The sequence below is a fragment of the Manis javanica genome, chromosome 8 (genome assembly GCF_040802235.1).
Source record: "Manis javanica isolate MJ-LG chromosome 8, MJ_LKY, whole genome shotgun sequence".
Taxonomy (NCBI): Eukaryota; Metazoa; Chordata; class Mammalia; order Pholidota; family Manidae; genus Manis; species Manis javanica.
In genome coordinates, this window is record NC_133163.1 from 21,247,794 (window position 1) to 21,272,479 (window position 24,686).

The 24,686-nt window shown below is 36.4% G+C and overlaps 1 protein-coding gene and 1 non-coding gene across 4 annotated transcripts in view; both read left to right on the forward strand.

The window, feature by feature from the left end:
* The first annotated feature begins 8,495 nt into the window (after positions 1–8,495).
* Positions 8,496–24,686, forward strand: part of GTF2A1 (general transcription factor IIA subunit 1) — a 39,752-nt gene continuing 23,561 nt past the window's right edge. The window contains exons 1-5 of one of the 3 annotated variants that reach the window (XM_073242020.1): positions 8,496–8,965; positions 12,833–12,934; positions 18,624–18,828; positions 20,519–20,583; positions 23,994–24,069. In XM_073242020.1, the coding sequence (XP_073098121.1) occupies positions 8,936–8,965; positions 12,833–12,934; positions 18,624–18,828; positions 20,519–20,583; positions 23,994–24,069 (478 nt within the window). In that variant the 5' untranslated portion in view covers positions 8,496–8,935. Of the gene's footprint in view, positions 8,966–9,214; positions 9,451–12,832; positions 12,935–18,623; positions 18,829–20,518; positions 20,584–23,993; positions 24,070–24,686 lie in introns of those variants that run through there. The other 2 variants (XM_017677572.3, XM_073242021.1) reach the window with 2 other exon arrangements.
* LOC118970419 (small nucleolar RNA SNORA79) lies at positions 19,805–19,948 on the forward strand. Its single transcript, XR_005058338.1, has one exon. It is a non-coding gene; the product is annotated as a small nucleolar RNA SNORA79 (small nucleolar RNA).

A 24,686-nucleotide genomic window follows, 5' to 3' on the forward strand; every position in this document is an offset into this window, starting at 1 on the left:
ATCTAGCATGTAGTATGTGTTTTGTCTCAAATATGGAATTACTTTCTTCTTTGATTCTAATTTTATAGATGGAAAAAACTTACACACCCAAAAGATAGATGTGTTAATCGGTGAACTCAATTCAGAAATGTGTTCTGATTCCTAATGTTTGCTCTACCCTACTGCTCACCAGGATCTAGACAAAGACAAAATAGAACCCATTTAATTTTCTGTACCATCGTTACTATTGCTGTTATTGTTATTGCTATGTAACATTTTCAGTACCTGCTCTGTGCCAAGCACTGTGCTAAGGGGCTTTGTATAGATTAGCTCTCGATTCTCACACAACTTTCTAAAGTAGGTAATATTATTAACTGCTTTTATAGATGATATAATTCCCCCATGGTCCAAGCAAGGACAAGATTTCTTGGTCCATTCGACTCCAAAGCTCATGCTCTGTGTACTTGCTATACCACTGTACCTTGTCAATACATACTGCCTCTTCTAATTTGTTGTGCAATGACATCGTATGGGCCCAATTTACTTTTCTGTCTACATAATGGGAGTTATATCACTGACCCAGTAGGTAAAATAGAAAGAATTCCCCTTTCCAGTGTCCTACCACTAAAAATGGTCATCTTTCATTTTCTTGTTTTATGAAACATTTAAAATACAATTGTAAATCTGGACAGAAATGTTTTGAATACAGGTTATCTTGCCAAATTCAATAAATGAGTAAGAGCTATTTGGAATAGGAAATAGATGATTTTCAACTGATGTAGAAACAAGAGAAATCAGTTACTTAGATGATTTAATAAATGTTTTTTGATGGTACTTTCATGACGGCAATTTTATTTAATCAGAGCAAAGTCTCAGTTTCAAGTCTCAATTTTGCATGAGCTATAGTCTGTTTCTTTTCCCAAATGAACTTTAACACATTATATAATTAATATATTTGACAAATGTAAGAAGCAACATCATTTGATTCAAAGCCTTCACGTTCTCCTGGATTAATAGCTTCTTGTTTTTAAGGTAGGTGGAAAGAGCCTTGAACTTGTCTCTCTAAAATTTCACAAGTAAATAGCATTATGCCCTTGGGCAAGTCACTGCTTATCGGGAGTTTGTTTCCTATGCATAATAAAGGGATAATACTACTCAGTTCATTGGACTGTTAACAAGTTTTAGGGGAGGTGCCATGTGATAGTAAATCCATTATTATAATTACTTCTCAACTTGGCAGGAGAACAAGAAATGGCAAATTCCTCATCTTTTTTTTTTAAATCTCTATTTTTCCTGTTAGAACATTCATTCTTTTTGCCTACTGGCTATCACATTAATTTGAGGAATGATTCTACCACAGTAATCCAGAGCCTTGTTCTCAAGAAGGTATTTGAACTATACCGATATTCTAACAGAAACCCTTGTTAAAAGAAAGACCAGTCCTCAGTATTTATGCAGTTTCCTTCCATCCTGGTCTAGAATCTATAATCTCTCTGCCACCTCCCCTTTTATAATGTCACTACCTCTACCACTAGAGGAAGGTAGGTTCTGGAGAACTGAAATTAGCCCATAGAGTTGCAGTTTCAGTATAATTCTCTAAGACATAATTTGTAGATTATCACAGATTTAATTAACCTGCTGTGATGTATTTTATTATAAATTTGTCTGTGCAGAATTATCTGTCATATCAGAAGCCTCAATCAAGTTGAAAGTATATGAGTAAGAAGATAAAGTTAGCAGATAAAGATAACTTGTCCACTAAGGGAATATTTTTATCAAAACATCTGAGCAAGCACCTTAATTTTCTACATTTTTAACTGTCCCAAATCACAGCTGTTCAACTGGTGAATCAAGGTAAGGCATATGTAGCTGAGATCCAAGAATCAGAGAAAGAAGAAACCGACGTGTGGGTAAAATTGTGATATTTCCAGAATATCTCGCCTGGCTTTAGTACATCTGCATATCAACATCCATTCCTCAGGGATGGAGAAAGTTAATCTCCATATCAATGGGTATTTACCTGGGCAACCGAGGCCTTATCTGAACCTGAGAGGTTAGCGGGAGGTCTTGCTTCTGCCCAGCAAAAAAGAGACGGCCCTAGACTGCAGTTTGTAAGCAGTAAATGGGTCTTAAACTTTATTTCTCCCTTTGACTGACTTCGGTTTTAGAGGTATTTTGCCCTGGGATTTTCTCTCCCTGGAGTTATACCATGTAATTAAACACAGTGTTTAATATTATTTACATTTATAACATAAATATCTTGGGAATACCAAGCATCTTTCAACTGGAAGACAAGCTGTGAGGACAAAGAAGCATTACAGACTGTAAAGTAAGACTTCATTTTACATTGGCTTTTAAAAAATATTTTTTAATGGAAAATTTAATTGAGTAACTTTAATTCCATCAAATATCCAGTAGTGTTCAAATCTCATAATTGTCATCATTCTTTCATAGTTTCTTTGAATTAGGATCTAGATAAATTCCACATACTGTGACTGATTTGTCTCTTAAGTATCTTTTAATCTATTGGTTCCTCTCTCTTTCTCCCTTAATTTATCATTGAAGAAATTAGATCATTTGTCCTATAGATTCCCAAGGTCTGCATTTGGCTGATTGAATTCCTGATGTGTAGCATAACACATCCCTGCATCTTCTGTATTTTTGTAAATTTTTAGTTGGATCTAGGAGCATGATCATTTTCTGGGGTTATATTTTTGGGTGGTAGTGGTGGAGGTAAGACTGCCTGGTAAGTGGTAGCATGTCCTTCATCAGAAAGCACATAATATCTGGTTGTTTCCCTTTTTGTTATTTTGGCAGCTGTCAGTGCTTAATGCCTCCATTTCCTAATTCATTAGAGGTTGCAAGATGGTGATATTCTATCATTTCTTCCTTACTTATTAGTTGTAGTACCTCTTTGAAGGTAAACTTCCTCTCATTCACCGTATTAAGTTTCCTGAGGGTGTTGTAATAAATAACCACAAATCTGGTGGCTTAAAATCAACAAAAATTTATTCTCTTACAGTTGTGGAGGTCAGAAGTCCAAAATCAAGGTGTTGGCAGGGCTGCACCCCTCTAGGCTCTCAGGGATAATCTGTTTTTTGCCTCTTCCAACTTCTGGTAGCTGCTGGCATTTCTAGTGGCTGCATTGTTCCAATTTCCACCACTGTGGTTACATATCCTCTTCCTCTTCTTTTCACCTTTTGTGTTTCTTACAAGGACACTACCAGAAGCTGAGAAGATGGAAGGAAGGATTTTCCTCAGAGTGTCAGACAGATCAAAAGCCTGCTGACACTGTGGTTTCAGACTACTAGCTTCCAGAACTGTGAGATAATAAATTCCTGTTGTTTTAAGTCACCCAGTTGGTGGTACTGTTACCATAAAGCCCTTGGAAATTAATACACCTTCTTTGTTATCAATATGAAAAGCTATTCTACACTCCCTTTGTATTAAGTTGGGCAATAATTCGTAATTTCATTTAGTTTAAACTAAAACTTTTTTGACTCAGTCCTGGAGTCAGCAGTATCTCCAAAGAGCTCTGATCCCTATTAGTGAAAAATGGTATTTTAAGATCATTATTGGGGAACTAGAAGTACTCACAGATACTGGGTTTGTCACTGTGCTTAGGCTTTTTCAGAGCTATGTATCTTTTATAAGCTAAAATATATAAAGTTTGGATTTTTGTTGTTTTAGGCAAAAAGACATTTTCTGCTCATGATATGGAATCAGAATAAGACATTTCTCTAAAGAGCACTGGTCTTGAAATACTATAATCCAGATACAAGGTATACTCATTGCTACTGGATTGGTTATTGTTTCTAGGCATTTTCAGAGGCAGAGGGAAAAATTTTAAAACAAAATGCATCATGATACTTCTAATTCAAATTCAGGACTACAGAATTTTTATTTATCCTCTTCTATCTTCCATCTCTATTTCCTTCCTCCCATGTTGGGAATCCTGGTTCTCAGGAATGATTTGAGATGATTTAAATTAGAACATCACATAATAACTTATTTTCTTTATCCCACATTTCACATTTCAAAAAACCAGAATACATTTACAAACATTAAAATCATGAATACAAATACTGACAACAGTGAAAAAATTTTTCTTTTTTGCTTCTTTATCTTTTGTCTGTAGAGAATATCCCTCTATAGATAGATGGTCAAATTACTGCTTCAGTCACTTGAAAAAGCTCCTCTGTGTGTGTTATAGAATATACGGTTAGATTTGATTTGCTTCATTTTATTTTCAATTTGGGATTTCTTTTCAAAAGTTAATTTTGTTTTATAATTATGTGAAACATTCATTTCCAGAGTCAAATCTAAAAAATATATTTAAGTAAGTCTAGCTTCTATTCCTGTCCTTGTCATGCTATTTTCTCCTTGTCCTTATAGATAACCTTTTATTTTTTAAAACATTGTTTATCTTTCTCCTCCTTTTTAATGTGAGCAAGTGTACATATACACATTTTTATATTCTTCTTTCTTAAATGGTAGTATACAAAGAAAACTTTTCTCCACTTTGCTTTTTTCACTTAACATTATAGCCTAAAGATCATTCCATAGTGGTATACATATTTCTTGTTCCTTGTTAAAGCTGTGAGTATTCCCTTGTGTGCAAGTATCTCAGTTTATTCAATGACTCTCCTTATATGGGCATGTAGGCATGTTTCCCTTTTTTTGATGTTACATGTAGTCGCACAGTGAATAGTCTTGTGCATACATCTTTTCATATTTTTGCTACTATATCTTTAGGATAGAGTTCTAGAATTGGCACTGCTGAGTCAATGCATAAATTTTTATGTAATTTTGCTAGATATAACTGTACATGTGTATAACTAAGCAAATTGATGAATTCCAAGGAAAAATCAGCATTTAGCTTAAGGAGACCTATTTCATGATAGTACATTATTATATTTACATACAAAAATTATGCTATGTATTTACCACTTGTGTCAAAAATTTGGCAAAACTTCTTGTGATAAAATTTATCATCGACCATTGGCATCATTAAAACCTAATGGTAGTGTTCTACAAAGTGAGCCAAAAGACCTTTCCTCTGCTTTGAAGTTGTTGATGTAGCGTTAGGCACTTACAATTAATAATAAAAACATCCACCAAATACTAACCAAAGCACTTTCTAGTACTTTTGATCTTCCCAACCATCATTAAGTGGTGGTTATTATTTTATCCTCAACACAGAGAGGTTTAGTTACGGCAGGTCTCACAATAAAGTAATTGCAAAGTGAAGCTCAATTCCACAAAAACTCTACACTCTGTATATACTAAGATAATTTATTTTTGCTAAGCTATCACAAACTGGCTTGTATTTCAGTATACAGAAAATAATTGCAAATTAGTTGCTGTTTTAAGACATGGAGTAGCAATTTTTAAATGTTAGGAAGAAGAACACACAAAAAAAGATATAAAAAATTTTCTTCCTTACATGTATATGAGTAATTTGTATGGTGAACAATTTCTCATACATTGCATCAAAACTTACTGAACGTGAAATCAACAGTTTTCTTGTAGATGCCTAAAAAATAGGTGAAATCTCAATATAGGATAATTTTTTTTGGTAGGCCTGAAATACATCAGCACTTTTAATATCTTGAGTGAATGTTGTAATTATGAAGTACACTTTACAATAGGGACTTTCATAGGACTGGTAAGCTTGAGATAGCAGATCTTTCCTTTTTACTTTTGTATCCTCCTAAAGTACCCAATACTACTAAGCATATAAGGGCTGCATGATGCCTAAATATGTGAGGTAATTAGCTCTACCTATATTATTATTTAAGAATAAAGCGATTGAAAGGAAGTTACAGAATGACATTTTAAGTTTAAGCCAATTTTCATGAGCAGTCTTCTTAGATTCTCTTTTCTTGGCATTATTGCTAGAATAGTCATTTGGACAGTAAAACATCTAAATGTTTGTACATATGAAATTTAGTGTCATTTTGTTTATAGTGTATTAAAATTTATGCATTGAATCTTTCCTGTGTTTTTTGTTTGGCAGTTATCCACTTTAGGTGTTTAGGTGGAATATTATTATTAAAGATGAAGAGAGCATTATTATGTATGTAAGTATATGACTGTTCCGAAGTATGACTTCACAAATTGAAAATCTAGTATAAATGCTTTCATATGTGGTACAAGGAGCTGCTAAAATTAGAAGAGTCATTTTAATTTTTTGGGCAACAAGAAAAAATTCAGTATAAACAAGTTAAATATGAGGTGAAATCCAGTCTTACATGGGAGTTCTCTGTTCACAAATTCTCATTTTTGCCAATTAAAGAGCTTGTAGCCTCCAAATTATTCAGACCCACTGTTTTGGTGTAAGATCAGAAAATGTCTTTCTGAAACTCCTGGCTGGCACACATATTTTATGATTCAAGTCTTATTACAGCTAAATGAGGATTGGAAAACAATAAATTGGGATGGAATCCACAATGGTTACTTAGATGCCAGACATACCAGGGGGAGAAGGGAAGAGATCTGGGTAATACTAATCAAGTTCTTAAGCGTTGTTGTAATTTAGAGTGTGTGAAGAGAGAGGCCAGCTCAGACAGGACCTTCAGGGAGTCAGAAGGTCTAAAGGAGGCCAGGACTGGGTTTTTGGCTTTTTATGTATTGGCCTTTTTAACATAATAACTATATTCTGTTATTTCATAGGTCAGACTCAGTCAGAGCATACCTGTCATCAATTCCTTTACTGATAATTTAGTAGTAATTCTGTGAAGAGTAAATTTCATAGATGCCCATGTCCTGTCTACAATGGTCTTAAACCTAATTGATGACAAAGTACTTAGTCATCTAGTTAATATCAACTGGTAGGGAAGAAAATGAACGGTTTAAGGCGATGGATTCCATGTGCAAATAGTTATATATAAGGTCATCTGTATGTAAGGAGATAACAAGAATCCTTTTAAAATAAGCAGTGAAATTTACTAGGAAGGTATTGGTAGTTTACATTTCTAACTAATGTAATGGTCATCTGAGTACTAAATGAATTACAGATGGTGGAATCACAATTTTATATATCAAGGTCACTATGATTTCCTGTGAATTATATTTTTCTTTAAGTGCCCCCGAATCCCTAGGGAACTGTCAGGAACTGAGGCAATTGACTGTCAAGAGAATGTAGGATCAGATAGTATTAAAATAAATCTCAAGGTTAACAGATACACTCCCTACCCATTCACAAACCTATTCACAACTTCTCATTTTCTGAGTATATCGCCCTCCGCTTTCTCTAATCTCCTCCACCAGACACAGGTTGCATTTTTTCCTCTCTCTAGTTGGATGCCTTTGATATCCTTCAAATCTGGTTTCAGCGGCATAGAACTTGTGACATTTCATTTTGCTTTGACTTTTGAAGATAAACTCCCTCACTTGTTCAGACTATATTCCATGTCTCTCGAAATTCCTAGGGACGGACAAGAGAATTAGGTACTTACTGTGAGTTCTGCCTTCTAAACAGAGCATTCTCTATTCTGCGTGAACTGTTATATAGATATGATTTGCTTGCGCAGAGCAGGTCAAGTGCCTATTGAATTGCATTCCAAGACAGGGACGTTTTCTGCCCGCTTCCTTCGTAGCAAGAGGCACGTGAGTTAGTGGGTCAAAGGTAAATATTTCAAGTGTCAGTCACTACATACAGGCCTCGTGGAGCCGCAGAATTTTGGCAATACCGGAAAAAAAAAGAAAATTATCGTGCGGTCACAAACCGGTGGTATTTTCCTTTTTCTTTCGGTATCGCCACCACCGTGAAAAGTTATATAAATTACGTGGGATGGTAGGGAGACAAACCTTTGGGGAACTTAAAAACACAGAGACTGTAGTGCATTGGCAGTGAAAAACAAAGTCAACGGGTTTCATGGGCTCCTAATTCTGGAATGTGTTAACAGTGGGGTCACGTCAGCTTTCCTCCCCTTTACATACAAGCAGTTTTGCAGGCCTAAAGCCTATTCTCATAGAGATGGACGAGAGCTTCGCTTCTGGGAATCCAGAACTTAGCTCAAGTTCTGAGATGACTCCGCGTTTGAAACTCTGCCCCCAGTCAAGGGCGAGCGCCCGGCGACCCGAATACGGGCCACGTGACCGGCCCTCCGCCGCCGCCATTTCTAGCGAGGCAGCCGCCACTGCTTCTTCCACACTTCTAAGCCCCTATAGTGCGGCACTGCTCGGGAAACCCTGACAGGAGGCGGTCCCGGCTAGCTTTGGACACGAATGTCGCCAGAACTGACGCCTTCTCCAGCAATGCTTCACAAGCCCCTTAATGCCAAGGCAGCGGGAGACTCGCCTGGGCGCTAACCACGTGATGGTTCGGGGCTTGGGGAGGTGGCCGTCAGACTTCACTATAGTCCCTGGGCTTAGCCCGCCCAGTACACCCTCCACGTATTGTGATGACGCGACCCGCGCGGCCTCCGCCCCGGCACGCCTGCGCACGCGGCTCTCGCGGTGTCTCGTGCTCAGCTCCGCCCACCCCTGCCCCCGCCCTTTCCGCCCCTCCCTCCTCCTCCGCCCTGTCTCTCGACGGCGGCGGCGGTGGCGGAGGCTCGCGCAGCTCGTTGGCTCGCTATATAAAGGGGAGAAGCAGGCGAACCGGACGGCTGGAGCTGCAGCCGGTGGCGGCAGCGGCGGCGCAGGGAGCGGCGACCGGTGGTGGTTTCCCTCCTTGGCGCGGGGTGGGGAGCGGGCAACGCCCCCCGGACCCCTTAAGGGTCGTGGCTTTTTTTTTTAAGGGCTGTTCTCGAGGTTTTTAGCTCCGGGCGGACTGCCCCCCCCCCTCCTCTCACCGATCCCCCTCTACTCCTCAGGATCCAATTTTGTTTAAAATTTTTCACCCAGTCCTGCGGTGGCTTGGGTCACCCTCCGGTGTTTTGGTTTTTTTTTCTTGTTTTGATCTTGTTTTCTCGGGGTTGCCCCCTTCTTGTTTGTGTTGTGTGTGGAAATGGCGAACTCGGCAAATACAAACACCGTGGTAAGGACGTGGTTCGGTGGCCGGCGGGGGCTTCGTTGAGGCGGCAGCAACGGCCGGACCGGGCGGGGGCGGGGACGGCGGCGACTCCCGGCCTCGACTCTCCTCAACCGCCCGCGCGGCCGCCGCTGCCGCCGCCGCCGCCGCTTCCCGCCTCGGGCGGAGCGGGCCGTGGCGCCGGGTGGCGGGCGCGGGGGAGGGGGGGGGTGCGCCAAGGGCTGGCGGCGGCGAGGGCGGGGGCGCCGGCGGGGCCTGAGGCCGCCGCGGGGCGGTCCGGGCCGCGGAGGCTGTTGGGCTGGGGTGAGCGCGCGGCTCCGGCCCCAGTCCCCGGCCGCCGGGAGGGAGGGCAGGCGGGAGTCGCCGCTTCCCCGTGGAGTGGGCCCCGCGGGCTGGCTCGAGAAGGGCTCCCCGAGCAGCCTCAAAACAAAAACCGCGCCTGGGGAGTTGGGCGAATCCCCAAGACCCACCGTGATCCACTTTAATGCAGTGTAAGGCTAATGGCTACTTTGGGGGCTACTTTGGGTGTTTCTGGCGGTTGTGCTTAGGGCGCCTTCACTGAGGCCATTTTATGTTTAAAAAAAAGACGAAGGTTGAAAAGCACTTCTCGGTTCCTTCCGAATCGGTAAAATGGCGAAGGGGAAGCAAAACCTCCATCGTATCTCCCGACTAGCAAAAGCACCAAAGCAAACAAAAAAATCCTACAGCGGTGAAAGTGCCCCGCTTTCGCCTTGAAATTTGCCTACTTCTCCCCGTTTGTCCCCTTTTGGTTACTTGCGATCACGTAGGTTTGCAAAAAGCAGTCACATAAATAACCTTTTCAGTCACCAACGCAATGTGATCACTAGTCCACCCCACTCTTATTTTTATTAAGACAATAAAACACGTTTTTGCCCGGTCCCAAATGCCGCAGACAAGCCCGCGGCCGCCCGACTCCGTACCGTTGGCGACTCGGGTCGATCCATCATGGCTGCGGCCGCTTACCCTGCTTTTGAGTCCCTGAGCCTTGTGGTCCTCCTCCCTTTGGCTGCCCTGTTTATATAGAGCCATTGCCGCTCTCTAATATAGACTCTGCCAGGATGGGAAGGTGCTTTTCAGGCCTACGTCACCGCCTCTCCATTTAAACACCAGATCCGGCTTTAAATAGTGAGAGCTGCTGAGCGGGGCTGGGAGGTGCGTGCTCCCGAGGCGAGAAGCGGGCGCGTGCTGAGCGCAATTTATTTCCAGGTCCTTTCCTTGCACTACAATTTCGCATCCAACGGGGCTGGTTTCAGGGCCCAAAGTTTTTGTTTTGATGGAGCAGCTGAGATTTGCTGTCTTTGTTAGGGGGGAAACAATTGCAGTGCCTTCCTTTTTTTATTTTTATTTTTGTTTTTAAAGAAAATTTTAGCTCAGATGTCTAATTCTTGTACTAGGAAATGTGTGCATTATCGGAAATTTAAAAAAATTTCATTCTACATTAACTGGTTGCTGAAGAGGACTTGACTTTGGTATGTTTATCAAGTGTTAGGGAAATACGTTAGGACTATAGCTCCTAATATTTCATGTTTTCCTATAGTAAATATTGGAGACAGGAAGCTTTTAGAAGAAATAGGTAAGTGCCTAAAGCTTCAACGTAGGACCTTATGTCCACAGTACATTTTGTGTAGGGAAACTGAATAATCGAGAGTGAGGTGTCTTAATGCAAACTGGATTTTAAAAAATTAAAATTTTAATAAGTAGGTGTGTTTTCTATTGCGTTGGATATTAATATGATGTCCAATACAGAAATTAATCCAATTTATTTTCGGATAGTGTACTAAGAGGTAAAACACTTTTGAAAGGAATGTTTTTATTACTCATTAGTAGATAATGCCACTACCCGCCCTTAATTTACCAGTTTTTAAATTTGTAATGCCTGTTTTTTGAAATTCAGGGCAAACCTCCTAAATCACTTTGTATTTTGTAAAAGGCAAAAACTGGCTCACATAAAATTTGGCATTTTAAATAATTTGGAAACTGCTTATTTCAAATAGTGCATATGTACCCACCTGCTTTTAAAGCCCTCAGTATTTTGAAAGCTTTTCAACTTATGAACAATTCTGCTGACTGAATTGTTCTTGATGTGTATACTTCATGAAGAATACACATTTCCCTTCCTTCAGCTATAGCGCTTATGAATCCAAGTGATCAAGTTGTGGGTTAATTAAGGCACGTAAGCACAATCTTCAAGTTGATTTGTTTAACAGTGCTAAAAGAAAGCACATTTGTACTTAGGAATGTCTGGGTCTACAAACAGGGTTTTTAGGGGTGACTCACTAAAGAAACACCAAAACAGTTGAGTTTGCTGAAAAAAATAATTTACATTGCCAGTTTGAGATTTATAGTACCAATTTAAAGTAACACTGCCTCTTGATAATGCCTTGAAGAGTTGTTTTTTTAAAAGAAAACTTTATAAATGCTTTTAAATGTATTTTTTCAATTAAGTAGTTAAATTACCATAAATAAGGTGATGCCCATTGTCTGATACATTTTATTTACACATAGAATCTAAATGTTAAAATAAGGAGAGACTTTAGGGATATACATTGTACACATGAATAATTTAAAGTTGACAGAGGTAGATTTGGCAAAATGAAAAGCAAGTTAGCGAAACAGCAAAGGTGAGAACCCAAATATGAATTCTGGTTGTAGTGAAAAGAAACAAGTCATTTTTAATGGTTGCAGTAAGTTGTAGGAAGGAACTCATTTGTTATTTTTGGCTAGGCAAGTACACATTTTCTTAGAAAGTTCCCCTGTGATAATAGTATTGCTGATAGAGATGTTAATGAATTTATTTTTATTTGAGGTTTGCTTATAAGTCAAACTCTTGGTTTTATTGGGCAACCAGTAACTTTTACCTTAAGCAAGATATAAAACACAATGACAAAGCACTGAAAGAAAAAGGCTGTTCAACCATAACTCTCTGTGATAATGGATAGGATTTATAATGGGGCAGCTCTCCAGGGACACAAAAACTTCTTTTGTCTAGCATTAAAAGTAGGATGTAGGTTGGGCAAATTGTTCTCTCATCTTTTGTTTTTTTAAAACATAACTTGATACATTTGAAAGTGTTTCACATCTGTTCTATCTTACTCTTTCTGGCAACCTAGAAGCAAGCTTCCCTACCTTCCCCTAAATAATACCAACGATAACCGTAATAATAATGATAATTTTAAAAAGAAGCATGGAGGCTGTTCATGAGTCAGTGCCATAGCATCACCCAGGCATAAGTAAAAGGAGAAATCCTAGGAACGAGATTAGAGCGCGCGTTATTCCTCTGAGACTTTGCAACCTGTTATGTGGGTGTATGAACAGTTTAATGGTGCACCTTAAAGGTACAGATTGGATAACAAAAACAGAAATTAGGTTATTTTTAAATTTGAATACTCATTAGGTTGCAGATTACTACCAAGCCAATGATTACAGGACATAAGGTTCTCTAAAGCCTGCAGCTTAGTGATGAGGTTATGAGATATAACTAGGGTAAAACCAAGCAAAGAATAATAGGAACCATATTTAACAACCCATAAAGCTTTTGTTGGATTACATTAGTTGCTTTTTGGAATTAAATCCAGTTACAGCTGGAAACTGTATGAACCTTGAGTGCCTACATATTTTCTGTATGTGAATTGTATTAAATAGTCTTAAATACTTATGCTAAAATACTTATGCTAAAATCATCAAACAATTCATTTCAACTAAGGCAAATTATTTTTACTGGGATGGCCCATATCTTTAAAGTTACAATTTCTAAAATAAGTTATAGAAAGTTGGAAAAAGTGACTATTTGTTTTGAATTTGTAAAAATATGTTAGAAATGATCTTTTTCAACAGTCTCATTTTCCTTTAAAGCCTAAATTATACAGATCTGTGATTGAAGATGTAATTAATGATGTGAGAGACATCTTTTTGGATGATGGAGTCGATGAACAAGTTTTGATGGAACTAAAAACTGTGAGTTTGCCTTTTCATTTTTAAATAATCATACTTTTTTTTAAACAGTCTTTTCAGCCAGAGGCTAATCCATAATTTTGCCATAGGATAAACATTTGATACTATTGTAGGAAGCAGTATAGTTAAATAATGGGTGCTGGTTTTAAATCCCAACTCTACTATCCATCTTCTGACATATATGGAAACAAACTCAGTTTCCATATATGTGAGATGAGTGTTAGTAATACTTACCCTATAGGTTTGTTTTGAGGATTAAGTATAATAATCATATAAAGTACTTAGCACAGTGCCTGGCCATAGCATTAGCTCTTATTAACATATAGTTAACATTCTGCATTTATTGTCTAATTATTTGACATACCTATACATTTTTCCCTTTTTCTTTTGTTTATGTTCTTATTTTGTGGAGATGGAATAAGTGCTTGGTAAATTTCATGTTCTTGAATCTGATTCTTTGTGTGGGCCAAATGTTGTATTTATATTTTACTTTGGGAGCTGGTTTTGTGTCTCTTGAATTTCCTAGGATTTAAGCAAAAATATTTAGATATTTTTAGCATGTTTTTTCTGGGAATATTTTTTACCTTATTGTTCAGAACAGTTGTTCTCAAGGTATGGTCTGTGGAATCTTGGGGTTTCCCCATAGTCTTTTGGGAGAATCCATGAGGATGGCCAAATCAAGTGAATAATCATAGTTTGTCCTATTTCTAGTAAACGTGTTTCTTGAAAAAAGTGACCAGTTAAAGTTACAACTCAAGTGTACAAGTGCTTTTCCTGAGATAAGCATTCCCTATGCTACAGAAGTTGCTTATGTGTGCTTCCCATTTTGATTCACTGAATTGTTAAAAAGATGTTCACTTAAGAGGAGATCAGTGTTGATATTTAAGAAATGGGATTGTTTCATTTTCGGTAATGAAATGTGCTAACATTTGGAATATCTGCATTAATTCTCTGAACTCATATTTTCCAAATGACCAGTGCATAACATTGCAAAATCCCTTCCAAATGAAAGATAAATTAAATGGATTTTAATCTAAGAGTATGTGAAGTTCATTGTATATGGTTTCAGATTCTACATTGCAGCTAATTTTTAAGAAACCATCGCTTAAAGTACTGTTTTCCTTACTACTTAGATGTGGAAAGACAGATTTTCTTCATATACTTGAACCAAAACAACAAAGTGCATGTAGAAGCAGATAATGAGTATCCAGCCATTTTTCCTTTAAGCCATTTCTCACTAAATTTCATTTGGAAGATAAGGTTATTTGGATTAAAAATATTTATGTTAACCTATAATGGATATATTGTTATTTTTTAATGAATTAGTACATGTTTAAAAAAAAAAATCTTAGCTAGAGTTCTTTGAGGTCCACAGTAACTGTAAGTGATAAAGGATCCTGAGACCAAAAAGTTTTAGAACTGCTGGCTTTGGAAATTGGGTACCAAGCTCCTTTAAAGCTGTGTACAAATAAGTAACCATGAATGCTAAGGAATATTTGTTTTGGTCTCATTTATCTATCTATTCAGTGGAGGTGTGGAGGCAGCAACTTAGCAATGTATTATTTTAAATAAAGCAAATTTCACCTTTACATGGTGATGAAATTAAAATAGGGTGCTAGGCGTCTGTGGGCAACTAATGTAGTTTTCAGTAAGTATCTGCTTGTGTTGGGGACAGGAAAATAAATGGGTTTAAGTGAGATAAGGAAATACTTACCTTGAGAGAAATGTAATGTTTACTAAAAGTGAACAGTAGATATCTAAAAATACAAGTGAAAGAATGCCAACTCTGAGATACGAGTTGGAAGAACAGCAATATGAACTGCTCAGACAGTATAAAGTATCTCAGGAATATGAATGAGAAGAAAATAAGCTTATTTTGATTCCTTAGTGTTACATGGAGTAGATACAATTTATATTACATTCTTACAGTGGTTGTCCTGTGGTTCTGTGACCTTATCTAGGAAGTACAACATTTTTAGACAGAAAATAAGGCCGGAAGACTTCAGTTTATCCTATATCAAACTACTGGTCAACAAGTTGTTTGTTATCTACTCTTGATTTTCACAGTCTAGGGAACTGATTTTTCCTATTGGTCTTAGTACAATCAGGGTGTTTTCTCCAAAGAGAATGAGCTGTCTTTGAGACCAAATAGCTTCACTGCATTTTTATTATCTTCGACTTTTCAAGTAAATGTATATTAGTATAACAATTGATATATAAATAATATATATTTTATAGGTTATACTCTGATTTTTTTTGTTCAGTGGTGTGTTTTTAATTCAAAAATTGTGACTTATTAGGCTTTGACTTCCCAGCTTTTACCACAATGCCTGACATACATAGTTGGCATTCAGTAAATGTTTAAACTGGTTTATAACAAATGTGACTCCAGAATCCAACTGAACAAAGTAGTTTAATATTTTTATTGTTGTTTAAATGGGGCATACTCTTCTACTCTAGGTTGTAACTGGATTTAAAAATAAAACTATTAGATTAAAATGAGTTTAATTCTCTGCACTGAATTTCTTCAGCATTTCATTTGAATTTCCAGAATGTGTTCTATCTGTGGTGATGAAAATGTTCTTCTATATCTATGTTCTCTAATGTGGTAGCCACAGGCACTAGAAATGTGGTTAGTGGAACTAAAGAATCGTTTATTTAATTATAATTAATTTCAGTGCAAATCACCATGTGTGGCTCGTGTCTATTGTATTGGACCCCACAGATTTAGACATTCTTGCTAATAAAAACTAACAATAATTTTGTATTTCCTGGTTTACCAAAGGGCTTTGTTATTAGCTCTAGCCCCTTCGTCCCCGTTGTTTGACCATTTCACAACTTTTATCGCAAGTTCCATATGGCTGTGAAGAATACAATAATAATTAGATTATGAATTAAGATGAGTGATGAGAGTGTGTGTAATTTGAAGTTTAACTGGGCAATGCAGGAAGGAAGATGATTGAAAAAAATCAAACCAGTTCTCAAGGTTGTCTCTCAACACTATAGGCCTACTTTAATGTCTAAACTATGGGAGACAGAGAAGACATAAAACATAGTCTTGCTTTTTTTCAACAGTTCTATATCTGAATATAAATTGTTTTGTATTGGTAAGTGACTGCGGGTTGGAGTAACAGCCTAGAAATCTTCAAAGTGGTAGTGATAAAGTCATCCTGATTTCTAGACTTGTCAGACCTACCCATATCCAAATGGCAAGTACCCATATCCAAATCCAAATCCAAGTGGGAGATGTAAAACATGGTCCCTGCTCTTGATAAAATCAAGTGAGAAGAATTTCCTTAATTAGAGACAAATCTGAAACTCAGTTTATCTGCCTCTAGATCATGTATCCTAACCTTGGCACTACTGACATTTTGGACCTGTTCATTCTTGTTGTAGAGGGCTGTCCTGTTAGCAGCATAAATGGCCTCTGTCCACTAGATGCCAGTAGCACCCCTGAGTTCTGACAACCAAAATGTCTCCAGTCATTGCCAGATGTCCCTGGGGGGCAAAACCACTGCCAGTGGAGAACTACTATTCTAAAAGTGCTCTAATAATATATAAATACTTGGAGCTTAAGTGGAACAATAATATGTTATTCCTCTGCATTTGCCCTTGGGGGAAGTGCGGTTCCCCAACATCATTTCTAGGGATCCTAGAAATGCAGTTGTCTTATGTTTTGCCCAGGGGTTAGGTGTTGTGTGAAAGTAGGAGAATCCTTCGAACTTTCTAGCCTAACATATTGCTAGGAAGCAGTAGATCACCAAAAAATAGACTCAGAGGGAATATTCTTTGACAGGGTCGTTTAGGAAGTGGTAGAAATTTAAACCTAGACCTTTTTGTCTCTAGATGACATGTACAATACCTGCCAGTAAAAGGGAAGGTACTGGAGTTGTGATTTGATGTGCTCTGGTAACAGCTGTACAGTTTATAGAGATTAGAAACTGGGATCAGAGGTGGGATTAGGATGAGGTAAGCGAGGTGGTTAGTGTATAAAATTTAAAAGACTGACTCTTCACTCTCAGTGTCCAGCCCTGACTGGGTTGGACATCGGAGTCCGACTGCCTGGATTGTATCCTAGTTTTGCATGCTTTTAATTGGAGATCTTGGATAAGTTATTTAACTTTATGTTCCTTGGGTTCTTCTGTGAAAAGGAGATAATATCTAATAGGGATTTGTGAAAAATGAGTCTGTACATATAAGATACTTTATGCACAATAAGAATTCAGTATTAGTTGAGTTAATATGATAGAGATGCCCATCTGAATCACCTGAGGAATGAATTTTCTCCATGTTTTATTTCAGAGGTCTGGCAAAGATTGCTGAAGTAGGATTGCCAGAAATAATAGCCATTGTATCGATCCTTGAGCAACGTAGTGCTTGGGATGCCAACACCCTCAAACCCACCCATGCACTCAAAAATCCTCATATAACTTTCAACTCTTCAAAAGCTTAACTACTAAAATGGCTTACTATTGACGGGACACCTTACTAATAATATAAAAAGTTGATCAACACACATTTTATATGTTATATGTATTACATACTATATTCTTACAATATATGCAAGAGAAAAAATGTTTTTTTTAATTGTCACAAATCTCCAAAACTTTTCCAATGTATTTATGGAAAAAAATCCATGTATAGGTGGACCTGAACAGTACAAACCCATGTTATTCAAGGGTCAAGTATACTTTGACCAGGACAGTTTTTTATTGTATAGAGTAGTACAGCAGGAAGTATATAGGAGATGATAAAAATCTCTGTATGGCAGAGGGAGCTTCTAGAAGGATCTGATAGAGTAAGGTGAGTCAGGCAGATTGTAGAGGAGAAAATCCTAGTTATGTGTAGATCCTTGTTTACAAGTTACTGAATTAAATTTCATTTGTATGTGTAATGAACAATTTGTTAATTTTTTTGGCAATTTCTGTAAAAGTTGAGGCAGCCTAGATTGAACACTAAACATGGTAGAGAGAAAATGTGTCAGGGTGAAGGATGAAATCATGGTAAATTTTTCTTTTACTTCTTCCTTTTGCCCAATTCTAATTTTTATTCCTGTAACAGAAGCTGCCTTAGTGTGAAATAAGAAAGTAGCAGTGGGTACAAAGCAAAGAATTGTCAATCCTTGTCATAGTGGAAGAGGGAGGAGAATTTCAAGAAGAGTGGAAGGTTGAGAATACCTTAGCATTAGGCATTGCTGTTTCTTCTCCCTTAAGCAGATGGAGAGTTGTGCTTTTCTAACTTGAAGTCATCTCTATTATGTTTCTCATTGTTTAGATCAAGAAAAGATGAGTTGTACATGTTTCTTAAAAGTTAGATACTGTGTTAAGGAAAGGTTTCCATAAAAATAGTTAATGGATTTTATATTAAAAAGGATAATCTTTGATTACAGAAAAATTGCTTATATGAGACTCTGCCTGTAACTAAGGAATTACCCTAAAAAAGTTTGTTAAGATGTAAAAATTTAAAAAAATTATGTGGTAACTCTAAGGTCTCAAAAAAGAGTTTTGATACTTAAACATTAGTTTTCATTGTTGCATACACTGGGATAAGAATTAGAGATCAGTTGATTTTATGGTTATATCAGTTTTGAAAATGGAAGAACTTTATAAGCTAATAAACAAAATATGTTTTGTTCATATGACTGGAGTTCTCTTCCCTTTGACTTAGAAATCTTTAATGTTCTTTGCCTTAGTTATGGGAGAATAAGCTCATGCAGTCTAGGGCAGTAGATGGATTTCATTCAGAAGATCAGCAGCTGTTACTGCAAGTTCAGCAGCAGCATCAGCCTCCGCAACCTCAGCACCACCACCACCACCACCATCAGCAAGCTCCAGCACAGTCCACGGTACCTCAGCAGGCGCAGACCCAGCAGGTCCTTATTCCTGCATCACAACAGGGTGAGAGCCTATGTGTGTTCCTACCTACAACCTGAAAAAAAGCCTGTCATTTTCAGAGAAGAGAAATACTCTGGGTTTTTCTCTTCTATTGTTTGGGGTAGGGTGGTGCATGTGTGTGTGTTCATATATATGTGTGTGTATATATATATATATTCATGGACCCTGTTTGTATCATAATAAGTACTTCACTGATTGAAAGCTTAAGATGATATTCAGGTAAGTATATTAATACTTTTTTTTGATAAGGCTATACAATGGTAGATTTTATAAAATAAGTCAAATCTACAAAGGTTTGTTTACTAAGAGTTTGATTATTTCTTATGGTAAAATTGTTATCTGTTTTCTTTGTGAAGTTGATTTGTTCCTTCAAAGACATTTACCTTTAGTTTTTATAAAATGTATTTGGAGGATTTTTGTAACTATACTTAGGCAACCTGAAATTTCAATTTATGTAACTCTAAATTGACTAAATTAGATTCCTTTAAAGTGAAGAGTGGATATGTTACATCATAGTTTATATCACTTGGTTTAAAGGTGTGAAGAGACTGTGTGCATAGTGCTTTGTATTGTGCAAGTCATGATTTAGATTTTGTTTCTTTGAAGCCTTAAGGCTTTGTCAAGTAGCTCTTAGAAAATTTCACAGCTGAGGAAAATCTGGGCCCTGAAAAGACTAAGAAGCTTGATCCATTACATGTAGTAAATATTTTCTGTCATGACAAACACCTTTTAAGTTATAACACTTTGGGGGGCATTTGAGTTTTTTACATCTTGTTATTGGAGAGGAGAATTAAGGTAAATAAAAGTTTATCTTAAGATAACTGTTTAATGTTACCCATTTACCTCATCTGAGAGTATTGTATATATAAGACTTAAAATTTAAAAATTGGTAGTGATGTATAGTAGAAAGGTCTGGCTTATTAGCATTTGATTTTATTCTGTACCTTGAATCAAATAATTTTATCCTTTTTGTCTATTTTGATGACTGTTCCTCCTATTGCCTCCAGACCTGGCACTAGGATTTTAGGTCATCATAAATTAAAATTTGATTTTCTTCACTCAGAGAATATTAGGATAATGGGATTATCTGTTTATTCTCTGATATTTGCGGGATCAAACACTTAGTTCCTTCTATACTTAAGTAACATTTCCATTATTTCAGATTTGTACTTTTAAAAAAGTTACTGGAAATAATGTAAGATTCTAGCAACTGTCAAATTAGGAGAAAAGGGTTATGTAGATGTAAATATAAATGGTTTATAATTTTTTGAGCTCACTCTTAATGGGCTAATAATTCATTCCAACAATATCTTTGTATCAGTAAAACAATGCTGAGTCAGCAGGACAAGATTAAATCATGTTTTGAAAATTTCCAGTTTAAGAATGCCACAGAAATGTGTGTATTCGGATGTTAGGTGTCTTACTACCTTGTGTTCCCAAGTTTCCTTGTGTCTTTAGGTATTGTTACTAAAATCTTTTTTTTTAATTGATATTTTCCAGTATAAGGTAGACATATATGAGCTGTTACAACAGAAATTTATAACTTTCTGAGACGCTAAGTGGTTGAGTGTATTTGAATGTAGAAAATGAGGAAACCAAGAAAAAATTTTTCAAAGTTGTATACCAGTCTTAGGATTATTAAGTAGACACATGGTTTCTGGTTGGCATTGTGTACTTGTGTTTTTTTTAATAGCTGCAGCACCGCAAGTTATTGTTCCTGATTCTAAGCTGATACAACATATGAATGCATCAAACATGGTAAGGCGCAAAATAGCACTTAGCTTGGCTCTACTTATTCTAACCCAAATTTTGATTATGCCTAGGTATGTTGTATATTAACAACTTGACATTTATTCAAGATTGAAGCAAAATGGTTGTTTTATCTGGTTTCCTAGATACTGGGTTTAGCAACAAATCTAAAGTTTAGCTTGTCACTTAGATATTAAGGTTCATGGAATTATGCTGTTTTCTGTGGAAAATGCCAAAAGAATGATGCTTTTAGAGAGCTAGTTCATCCCCTGCTATTTTTGGAAAACAGGTTTAGGGGACCTACTAAACATAATTTGCCAAGTATAGATCTGTTTCAGAAGACCTACTCATTAATTGCCAAGGCAGGAATGCTAAGAATTATAAGCTTTTCAAAAACAAAAATGAATTTCCCAGATAGCTCAAGATAACTATTTTTAAGATTAAACATTTTTAAATGTTTGCTCTGATTCAACCGTAATGTAACCAAGTAACTTTTATTGTAATATGTAAATTGCTGAAGTATTCAGAATTTCAAATTTTACTTAGGACATAAAGTATTTCCCATTAAATAGAGTATAATATAACTGAAGTAGAAAGAACCCTTTCAGAAACTTAGAAAATCTTCACCTATATCCTTAAGTTTTAAAAAAAAATAAAATATTGAAACAAAATCTGATTAGAATAGTTCCAACACTTTCTCATACATGGCTTTTCTTTGCTCTAAGTAAAATATGTAGACTGTTAGTAGTGTTTCTGACATTTCATTTTTAAATTCACCCAAATCTTCTTGTTAGAGGTAAGAATCACAATTTTTGAAATGATCTTTTAGCTTAGTGCTGACAAAGTTATTTTTTTCAGATCCAGATACCTTTTTTATTTTATTTTATTTATTTTTTTTTCAGATACCTTTTTTAATGAAAAGTTGGTATTTGAAAAAATAACTTCTGCTTGGTGAGTGATGAGTAGTAAACCTCAAAGCTCATTTGTGACATAGTAAGCCAGATAGGAAGCAGGGCTCACCTACTAGATAAATGACTTCTTTTTTTATACCAGCCTTACAAGTTCGTAACTTGATAGAACTGCAAATTTCCACATAATAGTATAAACTTTTATTTTTAAATTCACAGAAAACCGGTATCTCTATTTGTACCTCTAGTTCAAATTGCTGAAATTGGTTCTTTTGCATAAAAATCACAAAATTCCATGCCTATTGATTCCTACAAGAATTTTTATTCAAAAAATTCCATTTCAAGTGTAAGGTCTCAAATTTCTTTTTAACCTCCATCCTTAAAAATAAAAGTCTCACCGTGGGATTGACATTCCATTTGGTACTATCAAGAGTGCTAGGGAGTAACGAGTCTTTTTAAAACAAACTTTGGTAGAGTCATGTGCAGTGGGCATATGTAATTTCAAAGAATTTAAAGTATTTTTGGGAGATAATTTTGAATTAAAATTGTTTTTAAGGAGACTGTGGCAAAATTAATGGCCCATCTCTTACTGATTTGTTTTGTCTTGATTCTAAAAAGCATGTATTCTTTAAACACATAGGTCAGAAGCTGCAATCAGTAAACTGTATTGGCAGTTATATGTATTTTAGCATTTTACCTGATGTTTTCAGTCAGTTTTTGCTCCATGTATTTTACATATTCTGAAACATAATCAGTATAAGCTCTTACGTTTTTTTTTGTGTGTGTGTGTTGTTATTTCCAGTTCAAAGATACCCGTTAAAAGCAGTTTTGGTTTTTAAATAGCTCTGGATGCTTTAGAAATGAACATATTGAAAAATGACATAATTTCATAAGAATGTGGTATAGTGATAATAGGTAGAAGGCTATTTCAGGGAACTTTATTCAAGTTTCTATCAAACCAGTTTTATAGGTTTCTCTTTATGAAATGATTTCTCTAGTGCATTATTCATGTTAGGTCTGTTTTGTAAAAATGAGGATAAATTTTCTGTAGACATTAATAAAAGATGGTTTGTGTATGGTACATCACTAAACAAATATTTACTGATAACAACTTGAATGTGCAGAAGTATTTAAGTGGTTGTCATGTATGCTGTATAGAAACCGCTATGTCAGTTTGCCAGTAGAGGGCGATATATTAATCTAAGAAGATTCAAGTTATAGGCATTTACTATTCCTAAATATTTCTCAGTAGTAAGTGGTTGTTAATATGTTCCATAAACTTAGATTACCTTTTATTTGCCCATACAAACAATATTTTTTTAAATCGGGTAGTTGGCTATCCAGTTGGACCCAGTTGGATATCCAACTACCCAATTTAAAATAAATGAAATGTAGAAACTGCATTTCATAAAGAGAACCGGGTGGGTTATAGCTGGATTCTGGGAACATAGTAGGAATTTCAGGCTTTAGGTGTATAAATTACTTAGGCCTGTCAAATGGCAACAAGCACATTTTCTTGGAAAGCTAAACCTAGAATCTAGACCAGATAGTAATTGTGTCATTAACTCACTAGAGTACAATTCTCCAAGTGACTTGAAAGTCTTGTTGACTTCTTTGGCTTTAGTTTTTCAAAGCAGTTATAATTCTCAGAGTTTATTAAAATGGAGATGTTTCTAAAAATGTATAGGTTAGATAGGATATATGGAGGCTTGATATCTTAAAAAGATTGAAAGGGGAGGGAGGAAAAAAATACCTGTGTATTTATAGTGAGATACATGGAAATATGCTGAGCACAGGATTAAAAAAACAATGAAAATGTAGTATAATTCTTTTGGAGGAAAGGGGAGAAGTCTTTAGAAGCAGTAAATCAGGAATTTATCCTGGATTTAAAGACATTCTAAACAAAATCTTACTCGACTTTTGTAACTTAAAAATAATAACTTCAGATACTAACTCCATTTTAAGATATAGAAATTAAAGTTTGTGACTCGAGTTTAAGGTGATTTTTGTATTAATAAAACTTATTAATATATATTTCACTGAGATTTTTCACCTGTGGCATCTTAGAAGAATTGCCAGCTATACTCCAAGTACAGTTTACTGATGCAAGGTTTCTGTAGAGACCTGTTAATTAAAAATATTAAGATTTCTAAAATGAAGAAACTAACGCTCTTCCCTCAAGTACTCTAATTGACAACAAGGAATTTGGGGAGTAAGGAAGCAGTAGGATAGGAAATAACAGAGTGGGTATTTCATATATTGCACAGTGTTGTTAGTGTGGGTGGGATTTCCTTAGAGCACATTCCCTGGGGGAAAACCTCCCAACTATATTATTCTACTTAATTGCCTGAAATAATTAGGTAGAACATTTCAATTAGGTGGTCTCTACCATTTTATAATATGAGATTTAGTCTTATTGTTAGAGTTTTTCATTTTAGTATATATATTACAATACATCGGAGGTAAACTGAGGTACTGCCAGGCATGTAAGTGGTTTTGGTTTTTTTCCAGAGTGCTGCCGCTACAGCTGCTACCTTGGCTCTCCCTGCAGGTGTGACTCCAGTTCAACAGATACTAACAAACTCAGGTAATTAGGAGTAACAGAACTGTTTTTATGCAGCAGTTCCTCTTTACTCCTGGTTTCTCTTCCAGTAGTTTCAGTTACCTGCGTTCAACCGCAGTCCAGAAGCAGATGATCCTCCTTCTGACACAGTGTCAGAAGTTCGGTAGTAGCCCAATTCTGTCGCGGTGCCTGTGTCACTCACATCACTTTATTTCATCTCATAGGCACTTTGTCATCCCAGGTCATCAGAAGAAGGGTAAATACAGAACAGTAAGTTATTTTGAGGGAGAGACCACATTCATGTACCTTTTATTATAATACATTGTTAAAATTTTTCTAATTCATTAGTTACTGTTAATTATTGTACTTAATTTATAAATTAAATTTTATTATAGGTTTGTATGTATAGGAAAAAACATAGTATATATAGGGTTCTCTGTACTATCCGAGGTTTCAGGCATCCACTGGGAGTCTCAATGTATCCTCCATTAATAAGGGTGGACTACTGTATAACTCAAAAAATAGTACCATCTAATCTTTGTTTTGTCTTCATTGAAAGAAAATCTTAATATTTCCTTTACCATTAAAATAAGATTATTTGAGGACTGTAGCACATTAAACAGTAATCATTGCTGAGGATG